This window comes from Nyctereutes procyonoides, unplaced genomic scaffold (assembly GCF_905146905.1).
Source record: "Nyctereutes procyonoides isolate TBG_1078 unplaced genomic scaffold, NYPRO_anot_genome, whole genome shotgun sequence".
Taxonomy (NCBI): Eukaryota; Metazoa; Chordata; class Mammalia; order Carnivora; family Canidae; genus Nyctereutes; species Nyctereutes procyonoides.
This window is the reverse complement of record NW_026575024.1, coordinates 1,384,685-1,401,922: the sequence shown is the minus strand read 5'-3', so window position 1 is coordinate 1,401,922 and position 17,238 is coordinate 1,384,685. Positions and strand designations below refer to the sequence as shown.

Sequence of the window (17,238 nt, the reverse complement as noted above, 5' to 3'; positions counted from 1 at the left end):
CGCCGCCGGCGTCGCCGTCCGCGTTTCCGAGCGAGCTCGGTCGCGCCCGAAGCCTCAGGCTCCCATCGACGTCGTCAGGCCCAACGTCCTGCAGCCTGTGCCCGGTGCTCTCCCAAGGGCCCGTGGTTCCGCGGTTGCTCCGACTCCACACCAGCTGTGACGCAGGTCCCGCTCCGCAGCGGCGGGCGAGGCGCGCGGGCACCGTTCCTGCCCCAGCGCGGCCCCGCGGCCCCGGCCCTGCGCCCCCGGACGCTGCGCCCCCGGACGCTGCGCCCCGCTGCGCCTGCCGCGAGCGGCCCGGAGGGGGCGGCGGACGGTCGGCCGGGCTGGGGCGCGGGGCCTCGGCCACTTCCGCAGGCGAGTCCCAGGCGGCGACCCCCGCCCCGGAGCCCAGGCCGCGGAGTCCCCCCCGCCCCCGCCCCCGCCCCCGCCCGCCGGCCACGCGGGGTCCCGCCCTCGCCAGTCTGCGCCCCGCCGCCCCCCGCCCCCCGCGCGGAGGCCCCGCCCCGCCGCCGGAAGCGGAAGTGCGTCAGGACGGACGGCGGCGCGCCGCGACCCGGAAACACTCGCCCTGGCCCCGCCCCGCCCGCCCATACCGCTGCCGGGGGACGCAGCGCTTCCTTTCTGCGCTCGAGCTCGTGGTGGCGGCAGCAGGTGGGCCGCGCGCCGGGCCGGGGGCTCGGGGGCTCGGGGGCTCCGGGGCGGGGGCCGGGGGGCTCTGGAGTAGGGCTCGGGGGCCGGGGCCGCGGCGGGCGGGGCTGGGGGCTCCGGGGCGGGGGGCGGGGGCGAGGTTCGCGGGCTCCGGGGCGGCGGGCGGCGGGCGGGGCTGGGGCCGCGGCGCAGGCCTCACGGCGCCGCGGGTCTCGCAGGTGCGCCCTCGACATGCAGAACGACGCCGGCGAGTTCGTGGACCTGTACGTGCCGCGGAAATGGTGAGCGGCCCCCCCCGCGGCCCCCCGCCCGCCCCCCCCCGCGGCCCCCCGCCCGCCCCCCCCCGCGGCCCCCCGCCCCCCCCCGCCCGCTCACCGCGCCCCCCGCCCCCCGCAGCTCCGCCAGCAACCGCATCATCGGCGCCAAGGACCACGCGTCCATCCAGATGAACGTGGCCGAGGTGAGCGGGGCGGCGGAGGCCCGTCCTGTCCGGGAGGCGGCTCCGGGGGCGGCCGCGGGGTTGGAGCCACCGGCGCGCGGAGGCCTCCGTGACCCTCGCGGGCCGTTTGCAGGTTGACAAGGTGACCGGCAGGTTCAACGGGCAGTTCAAGACCTACGCTATCTGCGGGGCCATTCGCAGGATGGTGAGTCCTGGAGGCTTGCTCTCGGCTGCCCCTTCCTGGGGGTGGCATCGGCTGCGGGGCGGCAAGGACCCTCCCCGCAGAAGGGACAGGAGCGGCGGAGCGCAGGGGGCCGGGCCGGAGCGCCCCCAGCACCCGGGCGGGCTGAGGCCTGCAGGCGGCGCCGGCCTGCTCCCCCAGACCTCCTCCTGTGCCTTCTTCCAGGGCGAGTCTGATGACTCCATCCTCCGGCTGGCCAAGGCCGACGGCATCGTTTCAAAGTAAGAGGGCTGGCCTGGGTCCCGCGGGCCCGGACCTCTCTAGGATCGACGCTTTAACGTTTTTACTTTTATCCTAGGAACTTCTGACGGGAGAAGACCACGGCTGGGGGACATTTGTCGTAAATAAACAGTAAAACCCATTTGTGTTGGTTTCTTCCATGACCCTGGGCGTCCAAGAGGAGGGGCCCCTCCGCTGAAAGGAGGCAACAGAGTTTGTTGCAAAACCACATTTATTTGAAACCACAAATACAGGACTATTTGCACACATAAATCATGACATGTGACTTGACAATGAGGTCAGATAGCCACTTAGCGCGCTTTTCAATGCACAGGTGCCGAGGGCCACGGCCGGCCCTCCAGTCACGCACCCAGGCTTGTAGAGAACGAGGGCTTGAGGCTGGCTTCAATACTGGCTTTGTCGAGGGGACTGCTGAACACACGGGCAGCTCTGTGTTGACCACAGGATGCGCGGGGTGGCACGGGGTGGGGAGCTACAGGCGGGCAGGGGCCAGGTCCACGTGGGAGTTCCCAACAACGGACATGGGCTGGGTCCCGCTCCACGCTCCTAACCCAAGAACATCCTTGAGACGCCAGTGGTCCAGGCTCCTACCCGGGAGGGCACTGCACGACCTCGCAGTACATGTGGGCTCGGCCACCCTGCGGGGGACAGGGAGGTACTCTACAATAAATACAGTGGGAATACGGACTTGGGCTTCGGCCTCCATACTGCAGGCTCCCAGCTGGCCTGCGGGCAGACACCGGGCCGGGCTGCATGGAGTTGCTGGTGCCTGAGGGCCGTGGTGAGCAGCACTGGGGTCTCCTTTGTGCAGAAGCACATGTGCACACGAGTACGGGGGTGGGAGGCTGCAGCCCCCATGACCGGTTCGCAGGACAGTGGTAGGGAAGCAGCTAACTGGCCCAGCCAACGTCATTTTTGACAGCAGCTCACCCAAGGGGGAGACCCCCTCAGTCCTTCACTGTGCTCTGGAGAAGCAGGGCCGGGACGTGCAGGACGCCAAGACCACGGGCCCTGTGGGCATGTGGGGCACAGGCCTGCGTACAGGTGACGGCCACTACCCCTTCCTGCCTGGAAGAAGCTGTGAGCACGAACCCCCTGAGGGAGATGCTGCCGTGGGGGGCAGAGCTGTGGAAGAGCCTGTCTCCCATCTGCTTGAGGATCGACTGTGGCTTCAGGTCACAGCTTCAACAGATCTCACGTAACCAATTTTGTTCCCTTAAAAAGACCCATAGGACCAAATCCCAAGTAACAATAAATACACTGTTTTTCTCCGTGACAATATTGCTTAGGAAGATCAAGAGCCAAGAGCAAGCAATCCAGTCATCCTGAACGTCCAGAGTGTTGCAGGGTTTCCTGGTGACAGGTGAGGGGTGGGTCCCTCGAGGGGCAGGCCAGTGTCTGCGCCGAGGCCCGCTGGGGTGTGCGACACTCGGGCACCAGGATTTCACAGTGACACGATGCTTGGAAGAGTAAAGAAGGACACAAACTGGAGTCTGCTCCGGTTGCCTTAACGTAATGCCAGAGCTCCGCCTGTGGATGCAGGGGAGGCGGTGGGCAGCCCCGGGGCGCTGTGGGCTGCGAGGGAGCCAGGCCGTGGGGGTGCAGTGCCGCGTCTCCACATTCGGAAACCCAATACAGCCAAGACTAATACTTAATGTTAACTTCAGCAATTTCGGTGTTCGGTGGGTCTGGAAACCCCATCTCCACTGTGATGCCTGCAGAAGACGTGAAGGAGGAGGGTGCCGCAGAGTCGGGATGACCCTACACGGTGAGCGGCCGGTGCAGCCCGCCCGCAGGCACGTGGGGAGGAACACAAAACCTCCCATCCTGCTCCTGTGATGGCACAAGCAGGCCCTCGGGAATACGTGGTGGCACAGTGCGCTTTGGAAGGACACTAGGGTGTGAAGACGATGGCATCAGGCGAGCCCCCGCCGGGTGGGCGTGCACGGCAGCGCCCGGAACACCTCCTGGGCCCCAGTGTGTGTGTGCCTGCGCCGGGGCTGTCCCGGTGGCTCCTGGCACGGGGAGGCCAGCCGCGGCTAGCACTGCTGCGTGAGGCGTCTGTAATGAGGTAACACCTGGCTCTCGGGAAGGTAGAGCGCGAGTTCCAAGGCCACCAGCACCGTGAACTCGAACCCAATGAGATCCCGTCTGTTGAATCGAAACCTTTCTTCTAGCTTCTGTGTTGAAAAAGGGAGAAGGTTACGTGGGGCCCAGGCTCTGCCTCCCACCCAGGGCAGTGGGTCTGGGTGTGGGCGCAGGCCGGCCTCCAGGTGTCTGGTGGGGGTGCGGGCTTGGGGACTCGGGGGATGGGAGTGCAGGCTTGGGCGTTGTGGGGGGGACAGCGGGGTGCAGGCCTGGGAATGGGGGCAGGGGTACAGGCCTGGGCGTTGGGGGGATGGGATCATGGGGGGTTGCAGGCTGGGCTGAGGCTGGGCTGGGCGGTGGCAGTGGCGGCAGGACAGGGGTACTCACGTCGATGAGCTGCTTCACTTCGCTCCTGCGGAGGTCGCTGCTGATCTTGGCAGCCAGCAGCACGCAGGCCCCAGCGCACAGCTTGCGGTTCTGCTTGTTGAGTTTGCCCTGCAGGACGAGCTTCTCGAAGTACACGTAGGCCATGGACACCGTCACGGGCTCCAGGCTGCACTCCTCCGAAAGGTTCCGCATCTCCCGTTTTAAACTGCAGGTTTGCACGAGGCCAGGTGCTCACGGGCACGGGCCGAGGAAGCGGCCACCCTCTCCCTGCCCATGAATGGCCCTCTGGGCTGCGCAAAGAGCCCCATCCCCTGCGGGTGGGCATGGCCCAGCACTCGGCCCGCAGCATCCACCCCGCACTGAGCTGTACCCCTGGACCTACATCGTCCTCCAGGGGACACCACAGAGGACACGGTCCCTGCTGTCCTGTAGCAGCGAGGGGGACAACGTGGGGAAAAAACTGCCCATGGAAAGGCCCTGAGGCGCAGACAGGCTGATGTGCATCTGGACCTCAGTGGAGCCACCCCTCCCCGCCGGTGTGACGCGGGGACCAGAAGGACCCAGGGCAGGCACCGGGAGGCCCTGCTCCAGACAGTCCACCGCTTATTCGCCGCGAGCTCTCGGGCAAGCCTCCTCGGCCCTCGATCCCATGTGTCACGGGGGCAGCACAGTGCCCACCTCCCACGCTGTCACGGGCGTCAGGGAGGAGGACCAGCAGGTGCGGGTACGAGAGGCAGTGATGCAGCCTGGCCCGCAGAGGTGGAAGGCAGGGGGCCGGGGGGCTGCCGCTATGGGCCTGGGCAAATGGCAGGAGGGGGCCCTGGGTCTGCGTGTGTCAAGCTCAAGGACTCCCCAGAAATGGGGGAGAGAGGAACGGCCCATCACGGTGGCGGGGCCCCGAGACCTCGCTCAGCCCCCTCACCTCCTGATCTTGCTCAGCGTCAGTTTGATGTGGGGGAACTTCTCTCGGAAAGTCTCGTTCATGTCCTTCTTGAGGTCAGAGGGCTTCACGTACTCTATCACCGTGGTCTGCGTGCAGAAGGCAGCAGGGTGGGGGCCGGCCCTGCACAGCTCTGGGGCCCCCCCCCCGGGCCCTGGGGGCGACTTCATGCTGGCCCGGTCTGCAAGTGTGAACCTGCTGTGGCTTCAGGCACCAGATGTGACAATGATGCCCCAGGCCAGAGGGTGCGGAGTGCGCAGGCCCCCAGGGTGGGCCGAGGGCACGGTGGCCCTTGGCAGAGAGCTCAGCGGCCCTCTGGCCTGCCCACCCGCTCCTGTCCCGAGGCGCTGCCAGTGTCCTGGGCATGGGGGGCCCGGGCTGCCCCCAAACCACAGGGGTGTGCGGTGTGGGCATGAGGTGGCGCTCAGCGTACCATGTAAGATGCGAAGATGAGGACCCGCTTGTGCTTGCCGCAGGGCCACTGAGGGTCGTCCAGGAGGTTGGGATTATACTCCAGCACGTCGCCCACGTCAGTCCCTGCACGCAGACGGCAGCCCTGACCCACCGCGAGCCCCGAGCTCCGGCCCACCGGGTTCTGCTAACCCAAGCCTCAGAGGGAAGCATGCTCCTGGGGCCAGGAGAGGCTGCAGGCCGTGGTTCCCCATCCCTGAGGGCTGGGCGGAGGCGGCTGTCCTGACGGGGAGGGACCCCAGCCCCCAAGCCACCTGTGGACCCGGGCTCTCCGCGGCGCATGGTCAGGTGACACCGAGGCTGCTCTCATGGGAGCCCCTGCTCTCCTGACCCTGCACCCAAGCCTGGCGCCCTGCCAGCCATGTGCTGTCCCGCGCCCAGCCCGTGTGGCTGCCAGCCCTGCGCCTGGTCAGGGCACACCAGGCTACCTAGTTCCGTGCCGGTCGGTGCTGACTTGGCTGGGGCAGGTTTGTATCTGGACGCCGGCAGAGTCCGGGGGACGCTGGGCCGGGGCTGGGGCGGCAGGCCGTGGCTGTCCGTCTTGTGTGCGACCAGGGCATTGGTAGGGTACAAGAACTTGGCATAAGACACCACCTGGAGGGGCAAGGGTGCCTGGGCTCAGTCCCTGTCGTCCCCGGGCCCATGGCCCCGTGCCAAGAGCAGAGGTCCAAGCAAGCCCTGCCTGACCCCTTTCTGCTGCAGGAAGGGCCCCCACAAATGCCACCCTTGCCATCCTGTGTGGGATCCGCAGCACGGGAACCTCCTCCCTGCCCCTGAAGCCCCTGGCCTCTGACACTGGTGCAGACGTGGCACCGGGACACCATCCATACTCAGGTCATTTCTCGTCACTTGGCTGCTGAGCGAGGCGACAGGCCCGTTTCTACAGAGCTGTGTGGCTTCCTCCCACCGACACCGCGCGTTTTAGAAGATTCAAGGAGATGCCCCTCCATGTGTTTGTTGCCTCAGCGAGCACAAGCTCTGTGCCCGCCCACCCGCCTGCCCCAGCCGTGCACGGCACCCACACTTGCCTTCCCATCTGCTCCCAGCTCGACGCCTTCCAACTCAAAGACCATCTCAGAGGACACGGAGACGCCGCCGGACGGGTGCCTCTGCTTCTGGCTGTCCACCCTCAGGTCACTGCAACGCACGGTGGGAGATAGCTGCTGCCTTCCTCTGCCCCCGGAGGCTGCCTGGTGCCCCCCCTTCCCAGGCCCACGCGCTTCCCGTTAGAACACCCTGGAGGTCGGCAGGAATGGAGCAGCTCCAACCCCTACCAGACTGCCCGGGCCTGTCCCAGGGGAAGGTTCTCTACTGCCAGGTCCCCTGGCGCTGTCCCCCCAATGGCTGTGTCCTTCCGGAGTCATGGAGTTGCGCACGGACGCACAGCAGCATCCCCATGAGGAGCGTCCCAGGCAGCTACACTTAAGCAGCTCAGGCGAAGTAAAGGTGTGGACACGCCCCTGCTAGAGCCAGGGCCCTGTGGCCTTCGGAGCTCCCGAGCAGCTTCGGCAGCCTTGGGATCACTCCCAGGCTCCTCGGGCCACTCACCTGACCCGCAGGCCTTCTCCATAGGGCAGGACCGAGAAGGCTGCACACAGGGACCGCTTGGCGCAGATGAGCACGATCCTGCGGGGAGGTGTCGGTCAGAGCAGGTGGCGGGCGCTTCTGGGAGAGAATCCCTTCCCGCCCGGACTTGGGTAGTGCAAGCTGCCTGGGGTGTCCAGGGGACAGGAGAGCCAGTCCATGTGCTTGTCCTTGGTCCCGCCGGTTCCCTCCAGGTGCTGAGGGTGCTCCATCCCGGGGCAAGTGCATCCCCTCCACACGACATACAGCACAGGAAGGTCTCGCCCGGCCCAGGCAGGCAGGGGCAGGTCTTGGGTCGGCACTCACTGGGAGGGGCCGGGCTTTGGAGGGTACTAGAGGCAGAGGGGGTGCCCAGGGGACACGGGGGGCCCGTGCTCAGTCAGCCTGGACGACCCGCTGGTGGAGTCAACGTCCCGAACCAAACTGGCCGTGAGGTGCCCCGTGCGGGAACGTGTTTCTCCCCTCTGGGCCCAGCTCTGCCCTGCCCTGCTCCAGCAGGGGAGACTCCCCTCTTCTCTGGCTGGGACCTGGCACCTGCGCTCCCTGAAGCCAGTCCAGAGCTCGGGCCTGCCCCTCAGCCCCAGCATGAGCCTGTCACACTAGGGGTCGTGCTGGGGGGGGGCGTCCAGGCCCCTGCTAGAGCACAGAGCTCCCTGACCAGGGCTGGGGCGACGGGGGCAACGGGAGCCCCGAAGGGCCCACGTGCCAGTCCTGGACCCCGGTTTGGGACACCTGGATCCCACCTTGAAGGTCAACCACCCCGTGCTGCCCAAATAACACTCAGCCCTGCTCTCATGGCCACGCTGCTTCACCACGGCCGCCCTGCGTCCCTTCGCCCCACACTTTACTCAAGCTGGCGTCCCCTGTGTGGCTCGTCACCCAGGTCCCAGCCCCCGCCGAGGTTCGAGGCTAGTTGTGGCGGGCAGCTCCAGGGCTGCAGGCAGGGGCCCAGGACCGATGCCAGCCCCACCTCTGGGCGGCCACAGGCTTCCCCCCGGGCACCTGGTACCTGCTGTTCCTCGTGTCATACTGCCTCATGTTCTTGATGAAGTGAGTCTTCTTCAGGCCTTTGTGTCTTGGGGATCCGGATATGTGTTTGGTTCTGCCGGGTAAAAACCAGGTCACTCTCCGCCCCCTGGAGACACCCTCTGGCCCCAGAGCAGGCGGTGGCTGGGTGTGCAGGGTCTCTGAGACCTTACCTCTGAACGGAGGCACATCCCACAGCGTCTTCCAGGAACTCGAGCGAGCAGCGCTGGGAGGCCACTCGCCTTCTGTAGAAAGACAGAGCAGGGCGTCAGCTAACAGGCCTGGGCGCGGGTCAGGAGCCTGTCTGTGCCGAGGTCTCAGCCTTGGGCAGGGCCGCCGAGGACCGTAGTTGGCCAGAAGAATCCAAGGGGGAGCAGCACCCTGGCCCGCTGCTCTGTCACCTCCCGGAGCTCAGCCCGGCCATCCTGAGTCCTCTCTGGCCCAGGACTAGTAGGGCAGGTCACGCGCCCCCACAGCAGGCTGAAGGCAAGGCGGGGCTTCAGGAGGGCCTCCCGAGTTGGAGAGCACCCCTGGGCTCCCAGCCCGTGTCAGGGGCCTCTCGAGCCCGAGGGCTCAGAGACCCCGCGCAGCCGCACCCTCAGGTCAAGATCATGAAGCCAGGCTCCTGGCAACGAGGCCAGCGCCGCCGTCACTTGTCGACCCCTAGTCGACATGCACATCCCCCAGGAGGGGCCACTTACAAGGGCCCCAGGTCCCCACACTTTCCCAGCAAGAGGGAGGCTCCCAGAGGCCAAGGCTGGGTGGTCTAGGCAATGGAGCAACACGGTGCTGCGCCCGGCTGGGCCGCCATGTGCCAGGTGCCCCATGCGTCTAGAGTGTGAGTGGGTCCGGGCTCCTGGGGAGGGCGTGGGGGAGGCGACACACGGCCGAGGAAGCCACTTCTGGGAGCTGCAGCCTGTGCAGAAGCAGCAGGGCCCCTGGCTTGCAGACGAGGCCCAGAGCGGTCAGGCCACCTCGCCGGGTGGAGCCAGCCTGTAGTCCAGTCACCCAGATCAGCGAGTCCCCAAGGAGCCAGGGTGACAGGCAGTCCCCGCCATGTGCTACGGGCCACAGCCGCCACCTCTCCCTACAGGGGGACAGCCTGTGGTGGCACAGAAGCTGGGAACCAGCCCCAGGTCACACAACAGGATGGTGCTGGGGGGTGATGTGAGTGCAGGGGTCAGTCAGCCAGGGGAGCCTGGGCTGCAGCGGCCGCCTGAGCACCGGCCGGGTGACACAGGGGTGGGGGCACCAGGGGCCTCTGCAGGCAGGGGTGCTCACAGGGCAGCAGGAGGGGTGAGGTGGGCAGACGCCCAGGGTCCTATGAAACCGGGTGCGTGTGGGGGTGTGTGCTGCAAGTGAGTAGGTGCGTGTGCAGGACCCGTGCCGAGAACAGCAGCTGCCTTAGGAGGAGCCCGAGCGCCCTGGAGGTTCTGTGCTGGTCTGGCGGTGGGCTCGGGCCCCCGGAGCAGCGCGGGGCATCCTCAGGGCACCTCCCAGGTGCTGCCCAGCGGGCTCCCCACACCTGGGGCCTCGTGTGCGGGGCCCAGGCTCAGGGCCCGACGGAGCAGCAGGTGACACACGGGCCTCTGCTGCTTCGCTCACGCTGCCCGGGGGGCTCAGGGCTGGCTGACGCCACTCGGCTCATGGAGCTTTTAAACCTGTTCCCAGTTGCTTTTGCAGGTGTGTGCTTTTCTTCTACTTTTCTCTCCTCCTAATAAGCATTTTACCCACTCAGTCCTCATGGCAGCTGCACGCGACGGGCACTGTTATCACTCTCACTTCACGCGTGGGGAGACCAGCCAGTTGCCCGAGGTCCCCCGGCGGGCCAGGTGGTGCTGGGACGTGCGCAATAGCAGGTGGTCCGGATGCTCGCCGACGGCAGTGACACTGCAACTCCACGCCCGTGGGCCCCGCCGGGCTGGAACCAAGGCCACCCCTCAAGTGCTCCTTTCCTGAACTCGCCTCTGTTCCACATGCGCCGTCTGGGCTGTGATGGAAAGCCTGTGACGGCGCCGGTCACAGAGCCCCGAGCTCTGAGGCGCAGCTCTGCGGGGGCACTTGGCACCTGGGAGGCCCAGGTGTGTGGCCCACCGTGCTCTCAGAGGCAGGCTGACGTGCAGATCCTGGGGAAGGGGGCAGCATCCCAGTCTGCAGAGGTCTGAGTGAGGCACGGTGACAAGCTGGTGGCTGCAGAACATTCTGGAAGGGGAGCCTTTGTGGGCAGGAGGGAAGCAGCCTGCACACTCCAGGGATCCCAAAATCCTTGGGTGTGGAGGTGACCACGTGTCGGGTGGCGCCCGTGGCAGCCAGTCTGAGGGCTCCCAGGAGGGGAAGGCGGCGGGGAAGTCGGCAGCCAAGCCACAGGCGAGGCATCGGAGGCCTGGTCACGGACGCACCACCCGCAGGGGCCGCCTGGGTGCTGGGGCGGGGCTTACCCTTCTTAAGTGCCCCTTTCAAAGTCCTCACGACAGTGAGGCCAGTCAAGCTTTGGCAGTGGTTCCTCTGGAGGAACGTCCAGCCCCTCCGTGAGTCCCCCGCACAGCCCCCCAGCACGGATGGCCCCGGCCAAGGGTGCCCCGCTCAGCCTCTCTGGGATCCGCCCCGGGGGGCGCTCTGCACGGCCAGCAGGAGGCCAGGCACGCTGCACTCCCGGCGTGCCCAGACACAGAGCGCCCCGTCTCCGTCGTGAAGCGCTATGACGTGGGCGACGCACGTTGGGGCGCTGGCGTGCTGGGGGTGCTGGCTGCGGAGAGCTGCTGGGGGACAGTGTGTGCTGCCCCTGAGTGCAATATGCATTCACACCCCCATAAAAACACCACCAACAAACAAGCTACAAAAAACAGAACTTGGGCTTTCTGCTAGCGGCGCTGCCACCCTCCTCTGCCCCCGGATGTCCGGGCAAACCCGAGCCCCCTGGGCCAGGAAGCCCCTCTGCTGAGCCGGTCAGGGTCAGGGTCAGCGGGATGGCGTCTATGCGCCATGACTGGCCCGAGGCTGCCTGCATCGGACCCTGTGGGGCAGAAGGGGTCAGGGTCATGGGTGTGGGCGAGGCTGTCGGGAGGGCACAGGTGGCACCACGCGGACCACAGGCCTGGCTGTGGCTCACTCTTAGCGTTGCCAACCCCCCACCTCGAACGCGAACCGCGCTTGCAAACAGGAAGACAGGTGAGTACCAGACAGCTCTACACCTGATGAACATCCTTCACTTTGTACCTGCAGAAATGCCCAGCTGAGGAAGGGCTCCCACCTCAGGTCTGTTTGGGGGCCGAGGACCCCCAAGCTGAGTGAGGGGCCGAGTGAAGGGGTCAGACCAGCTGGCATGGGGCTGACGGGTACCCGTGCAATGACCTGGGAGCTGCTCCTGCTCCACGCCCTTCTGAGGGCGCCACCCGTCCTTGCAGACCCTTGTGCACACTCGGCCAAGGAGTGGTGGTCCTGGGTACCCCACTTCACCAAGTTCCTGCCAGGAAAAGCACAAACTCCAAATTCTAGCCATCTGCTCGTAGAGGCCTGAAGTTTCCCTGGTGATGGGACCCAAGGTGGTCTCTGGGGGTCAGGTCTCGGCAAGGCCTCTGGGCCACCACGGGGTAACGTGCCTCTAGGCTCTAGCCTCATCGGCAACCATCTCCCACTTGTCTTCCAGCAAGAGCCCCCCCCCAAATCAGAGTTGTAAGCAAAATGTCAGATGCTACACCAAAATTGGCTGAATTTGGAGGAGCTTGACAGCTTCGGGAACACAAGGTGGCTCCTGGCCAGCAGAGCAGCTAAAACCCAGGCCCTTTCCAGGATGAGCCCTCCAGAATCACAGGGATTTCCGCTCTCCGCTAACACAGCAATGTCCCCGGCCTCATGGCAGCGCCCCTGGCTCACCTTCCCTGTCCTTAGTACCTTGGGCACTCGTGAGCGCTCTAGAGGGCTGAGCTGTGCCCTCCAAGAAGTTGTGTTGAAGTCCTAACCCCTGACATCTGTGACTGTGACCTTATTTGGAGACAAGGCCTTTGCAGATGTGACCAAGTGAAGATGAGGCCATTAGGGTGGGCCCCGATCCAGTGACTGGGGTCCTTATGAGGAGAGGAAGAGGCCAGGTGCAGACACAGACACGCAGGAGAAGCCACGTAAGACAGAGGCAGAGACTAGAGGGACACCTGGGGCCATCCGGAGCTGGGGGAGGCAGGACAGCTCCTTCCCCAGAGCTTCCCAAGGGAGCGAGGCCCTGCCTCGATCTCAGACCTGCGACCCCTAAGACAGTGTGAGAAGTGGCGGCTGCTGCCCAGGGCTGCCCTGAGGCCAGCAGGGGCCTGAGGACCTGTTCCTGCTGGAGGAGCCCAGAAGCCCGCCTGCTGGCCTTGAGTGACCGCAGTGTTGAAATGAAACAGCCCATTAGAGGTTTGAGGAGGGAAGGATGGACTCCAATGACTCGCTCCCTGGCTCAGCAGAGGCCACACCGGGCTGAACCCTGGGTATGAAATGCAACTTCCCGGTGTGGCCTGAGCGAGAGCACTCACTGGGTAACCTGCTCCTGAAGAGCGTCTGCTCACCTGGCTCCCGCCACGCCCCGCCCCCCCAGCCCTTGACCTCACCCGACCTCACACAGCCCCTCAGGTGGATGGTAGGTAAGGCAAAAGCACTTCACAGAGGAGTAAACTGAGGCTCAGTGAGGTTCCCGCCCAAGGTCACAGAGCCCCTGACAGTCGACCTAGGATGACAGCCATCTGTCCGCAGAGCCTGGGTCAAACAACCACACACGGTACAGACCTCAGGAGGCCCTTAGTCTCCTCCACGCCTGAAACACAACTGACCCTCAGACCGGGCCTGCAGCTGGGGGCCCCCTTGGCTCGGCCAGACGTGCCTCCCACGCTCTGCGGTGACTTCCCTGTGGGCAGAGATGGTGTGGCCGAGGCAGGAAGGAGGGAGAGGCGGGAGAGGGTTCAGAGCAGGGGCTCAGGCCATGGCTGGAGGGACATGGGGACGGGCGTGGGTGCAGCAGGAAGACCAACGGGCACCCCGGCACTCACGCCACATCCCATCCTGTGCCAGCTTCCTGCTGGGAACGGGCAGTGCAGGGGCACCACCAGCCACTGCGGCCTCGTAGCACTCCTGGTTACAGGCGCTGCATCCAACGTCCGCGCCCCGAGCCCTTCCCTGGAGCGTGGTCGGGGGGGGGCGGGCTGCTGCCTAGCCCACTTTGCAGGGTTTGGCCCGCAGCAGGGCCGCCATCTGCTGACCAGAGAACCTAAGACGACGTGCAATCTGTCCAGAGCGCACACGCACCCCGAAAGGGGGCGGCCCGGCGTCCGACGGTGGGTGGAGACAGACGCACACTGTCCTCAGGCCTGGCGGCAGGCGCACCACCTCTCCCCTGAAGCTCCGCGACTCATCACACAACACAGGGGCTTTGCCACTCGGCTCTGGTGCACCACAGAGGGACTCCAGAGACCCGGGGTGACCTGGGACCGTCCTCAGGGCTGACTCTATAGCTTCAAGGAGGAAGACGAGTAGGCTTCAGGGCTCTGGTATAAAATGGACCGATTTCCACCAGTGAAACAGCTCTTCCTTACACTCAGCCTCTGCGCAGTGAGCAGCCCCACGTCCCCAGGGATGGCAGGAGCGTGGTGCCGAGCGGCCACGTCCGGGGCCGAATGACCCCTTGGCACCACTCAGCCCCGTGCCGTCTCTGGGGCCTTGGCCAGGCCTGTTGGTGGCGAGGGTCAGGTCCGCCCGGGCCGCCCAGGAGGCAGCCGCGTCTCCGTACAGCTGAAGTCCTCCCGTCTACGGTGTGACGGCGCCCTCGGTAAGCTCTTCTCCGGGGGCCACACACCAGAACTCGGACAACCAAGCCTGAATTCTGGCTCAACCCATCGAGGGCCGGGGTGAGCGGCAGCTGCGGCTACTACAGCCGTGATGGCCTCAGGTGGGAAGGGCCAACCCTGAGCCCAGGGCCTGGCGGCGGTCTCCGGGTCTCCGGGCCTCCCACCTGCGCAGGGCAGGGAGCCCGAGGGCGCTGCTCTGGGTGCCTCCCTGCACACCCGCGGGGCCAGCCTCCGGAGGGCCTGCCCTGCAGACAGTCGCTAAGCAGTGGCCTTCCCAAAGGATGGAGGCCCGGGCCCCAAATCACCCCTCAGGGTGAAGGTGGGAGGGCTTGGGGTCACCCCAGCCTCAGGGGCCGAGGCAGGGGCACCCAGAGCTGCAGCTCCGGGGGAACAGAGTGGGGTGTCAGGCAGACGGGAGGAGCAGGGCTTGCAGGGGGTGGCTGTTCTGGGGCTCCCTGGAAATGGAGTCAGGGCAGGGAGAGCAAGTGCGAGCGGGGATGGGACCCTGAGCTCAGAGGGGACCGTGGGGGCACGGAGGTGGGGGGCTGTGGCCTGGCGCAGGAGCCTCTGTGACAGCGCGGGGGAGGCCGGGGCACCCCGGGGGCCTGAGAGCACAGCCCAGGGGGAGGGGCGTGTCCGGAGCAGCCGGGAGCGTCTGGGGGCGCTGATAAGGGCTGAGCGAACCCCAACGGCCAGGCTCGGGGGTTGCCAAGGTTGACAGGGGCTGGCGCGGTCAGGGCGGCCTGAGACCGGTGGACCCCGCGTCCTGGACTCCCGCGGCCCAGGGTCACCTTCCCACCCCGAGGCCTGTGCGGGCCTGTCGGGGTCACGGGGTCACAGGGGGCCCCTGCGCCCCAGGTCCCGCGCCGAGGCCCCGCCCCGCGCCTCCTCCGGGGCGCTGACCCCGCTCCCCCCGGCGCTGACCCGGGTCCCCCCCGGCGCTGACCCCGCTCCCCCCCCCCCCGGCGCTGACCCCGCCCCCCCCCGCCCCGCTCCCCCCGGCGCTGACCCGGGTCCCCCCGGGCGCTGACCCCGCTCCCCCCCCCCCCCGGCGCTGACCCGCGCTCCCCCGGCGCTGACCCCGCCCCGCTCACCTCTGGCGCTGCCCGTCCAGCGGGAGGCCCAGGCCGGGGCCGGGCGCGGGGCTGAGCAGGCCCTGGGGCGCCGACGCCCTGGTGGCGGGGAGGCCGGCGGGGGGCGCGGGCGGCGGCGGCGGCGGGGGGGCCCCGCGGGCGGGCGGCTCGGGTCCCGGGGGCCCCGGGGGTCCCGGCGGCGGCGGCGGCGGCGGCCCGGGCGGCTCGCGGGCCTCGGCGGGCGGCGGCGGCGGCGGCGGCGGCGGCGGCGGCGGCGGCGGCTTCTCCCCGCCCGGGCCCAGGCTCGGGGGCCGACCGTCCAGGGAGATGTTGTTGAGGAAGAAGAGCGCGGCCTGGCGGCGCCGCGAGTCCCCGCGCCTCCGGAGCGCCTGCGGCGGGGCCCGGGCGGCGGGGCCGGGGCCGGCGGGCGGCGGGGCCCTGGCGGGGCCGGGGGTCGGGCCCGGGGCTCCACCCGCCGCGGCCGCGGCCATCCTCCGACTGAGCCCGCCGGCCGCCCGCCGCCGCCGCCCCGCCTGCGCGCATGCGCCCGCGCCCGCCGCCCATTGGCCGAGGCGCGCCCGCATGCAAATACCCCGCCGTCCCGCCCGCCCATTGGTCGGCGCGGGGGCGGGGGCGGGCCGCGGGGAGGGGGAGGGCTCCTGGGCGGCTCCCCCGGGTCCTAGAGGCGGCGCCGCGGGGGCCCGAGGGAGCGGGAGAGCACGCAGACGGCCCCGCGGGGCCTGGCCCGGGCCGAGCGGCGGCGCCGCCCCGGGTTCGAGTCCCCGCCTGGGAAACGGCGGCCGCGGGGCGGCGGCGTTCAAGTTCAGCCTCCGTCTAGCCGGAGCCTTTAGGCTCCAGCGCACGTCTCCCGTGGGGTGCGCGTCCGTGCTCGACCTGGGGTGGGGGGGTGCGGGGAGCTGAAGCCTTGCCCCCTTCCCGCGGGGGGGGGGCATTCAGCTTGCGAAGGGCCTTCCCCCCAGGAGCCCCAAAGCTCCCCGGAAGGGCGGGCGGTGCCACTCGGCTTCCCTTCCCAATCGAAGAAGACACCTGCCAGGAATGGCAGACTGGGGTGGGGGCGGGGGTGGGGGGGTGGGGGCAGCGCAGGGCCTTCAACCCGTGGGGGTCTTGCACTCCCACGGCAGCAGGGTGACCCTGAGCCCTCCAGGTGCCTAGGCCTCATTTTCCTCTTCTGTACGCAGGTGGCCCTGACTTCAGAGCAGGTGCCTCCATGCTCAGGTACTGCCTCCTGGAGCCCCCAGGAGCCCACCGGTGTCTGCGGGGACAGGGTCCTGCCCCACCTCTACGCCACCCTTCTGCTCTGTCCAGCTTTCTGCCTGGGACAGTGACTTCAGGGTGTTGTGAGGATCAAGGGCCCCCCCAGCACTGGGTCAGCTGTGCGGCTGCAGGGCTGGGCACTTGCCGGTGGGTTGGTCGCCACAGCTCAGAGCGTGCCTCTGTGGGCAGCTTACCCAGCGGGCAGTGGTCAGTGGTCAGTGGAGAGGGTGGGGGCGGGACAGACCCCCTGAGACAGTTTCCTGTCCATCCTGCATGACCCACTGCCTTTTCAGACCCCCCCAAAAGTGGCCGTGTCCCCTCCTACTGATCATTTGCCACCACGGGTAGGCTCACCCAGTGTCCAGCCTGTCCTCATTCCTCTTCCCTCTGCCCTTCCAAGTTGGTCTTCAAAGCCTCTCCCACGCCTGGTGGAGGGGCTTGACCAAGTGCTGATGGGGAGTGAACACGTGCCACCAGGTGCTCAGGGGCAGGAGAACTGCTCTCTGAAGGCCCGCGGTGGGGAGTCCCTTTGCCCACAGGTGGTGCCCTGTGCCGCTGCTGCCTGCCGATGCCCGGGGAATGGGGTGGCTAAGAGCCTCCTCTGCCACCGGCCAGCCGGGTGACCTGGGGTGAGTCACTTACGCTCCCAGAGCTTCAGCTTCTCTGTCTGTCAAGTGGGGGTGCTAACTGTGTGCCTCATGGGGCTCCTGTAAGGGAGGAGCGGGACCAGGGCTGTAAAGGTCTGCGCCCAGCCTGGCACAGAGTGGGCCCTCAGTGCTGGCCAGCTGGTGCTAGTGGGGGACCCTGGCAGGTGGGCAGCTGACAAACTGGTAGCTCACAGTTAAGCTGATGTCGAATGAAGAAGAGAGGAAGGGGACCGTGGAGGGACAGAGTGATGGGCGCGTGTTATCTGTGGCTTCTCAGCTCCACACCTGTGCGTGTCTGCAGCAGGTGGCAGAGCTGAGCCCTGGGCCGTGTCTCCTTTGCCAGATGGCACTGAGTGAAGTTTT

The 17,238-nt window shown here is 67.5% G+C and overlaps 2 protein-coding genes across 2 annotated transcripts; one reads left to right on the top strand and one right to left on the bottom strand.

Moving 5' to 3' along the window:
• The first annotated feature begins 571 nt into the window (after window positions 1-571).
• On the top strand, window positions 572-1,692 carry RPS21 (ribosomal protein S21). The gene is made up of 6 exons (XM_055305895.1): window positions 572-654; window positions 870-932; window positions 1,048-1,111; window positions 1,224-1,295; window positions 1,497-1,552; window positions 1,630-1,692. Exons 2-6 carry the CDS (start codon window positions 883-885, stop codon window positions 1,637-1,639), a joined length of 252 nt encoding a protein of 83 aa, XP_055161870.1. The 5' UTR covers window positions 572-654; window positions 870-882; the 3' UTR covers window positions 1,640-1,692.
• An 84-nt stretch (window positions 1,693-1,776) lies between these two features.
• On the bottom strand, window positions 1,777-15,444 carry CABLES2 (Cdk5 and Abl enzyme substrate 2). Its single transcript, XM_055305909.1, has 11 exons — window positions 15,171-15,444; window positions 14,975-15,095; window positions 8,241-8,312; window positions 8,051-8,143; window positions 7,006-7,083; window positions 6,486-6,594; window positions 5,886-6,051; window positions 5,420-5,523; window positions 4,969-5,075; window positions 4,047-4,251; window positions 1,777-3,751 (listed from the first exon to the last, which is right to left on the bottom strand). The coding sequence occupies exons 1-11, from the start codon at window positions 15,442-15,444 to the stop codon at window positions 3,611-3,613; spliced, it is 1,470 nt and encodes a 489-aa protein (XP_055161884.1). The 3' UTR covers window positions 1,777-3,610.
• Window positions 15,445-17,238: the final 1,794 nt, after the last annotated feature.

Coding starts and splice junctions, on each gene's coding strand:
- RPS21 (XM_055305895.1), top strand. CDS start 883: ATGCAGAACGACGCCGGCGAGTTCGTGGACCTGTACGTGCCGCGGAAA. Junction 1,112..1,223: donor TCCAGATGAACGTGGCCGAG/GTGAGCGGGGCG, acceptor GGCCGTTTGCAG/GTTGACAAGGTGACCGGCAG. Junction 1,296..1,496: donor GCGGGGCCATTCGCAGGATG/GTGAGTCCTGGA, acceptor GCCTTCTTCCAG/GGCGAGTCTGATGACTCCAT.
- CABLES2 (XM_055305909.1), bottom strand. CDS start 15,444: ATGGCCGCGGCCGCGGCGGGTGGAGCCCCGGGCCCGACCCCCGGCCCC. Junction 15,096..15,170: donor CGAGGCCCGCGAGCCGCCCG/GGCCGCCGCCGC, acceptor GGGCCCCCCCGC/CGCCGCCGCCGCCCGCGCCC. Junction 8,313..14,974: donor CTGGACGGGCAGCGCCAGAG/GTGAGCGGGGCG, acceptor GTCTTTCTACAG/AAGGCGAGTGGCCTCCCAGC.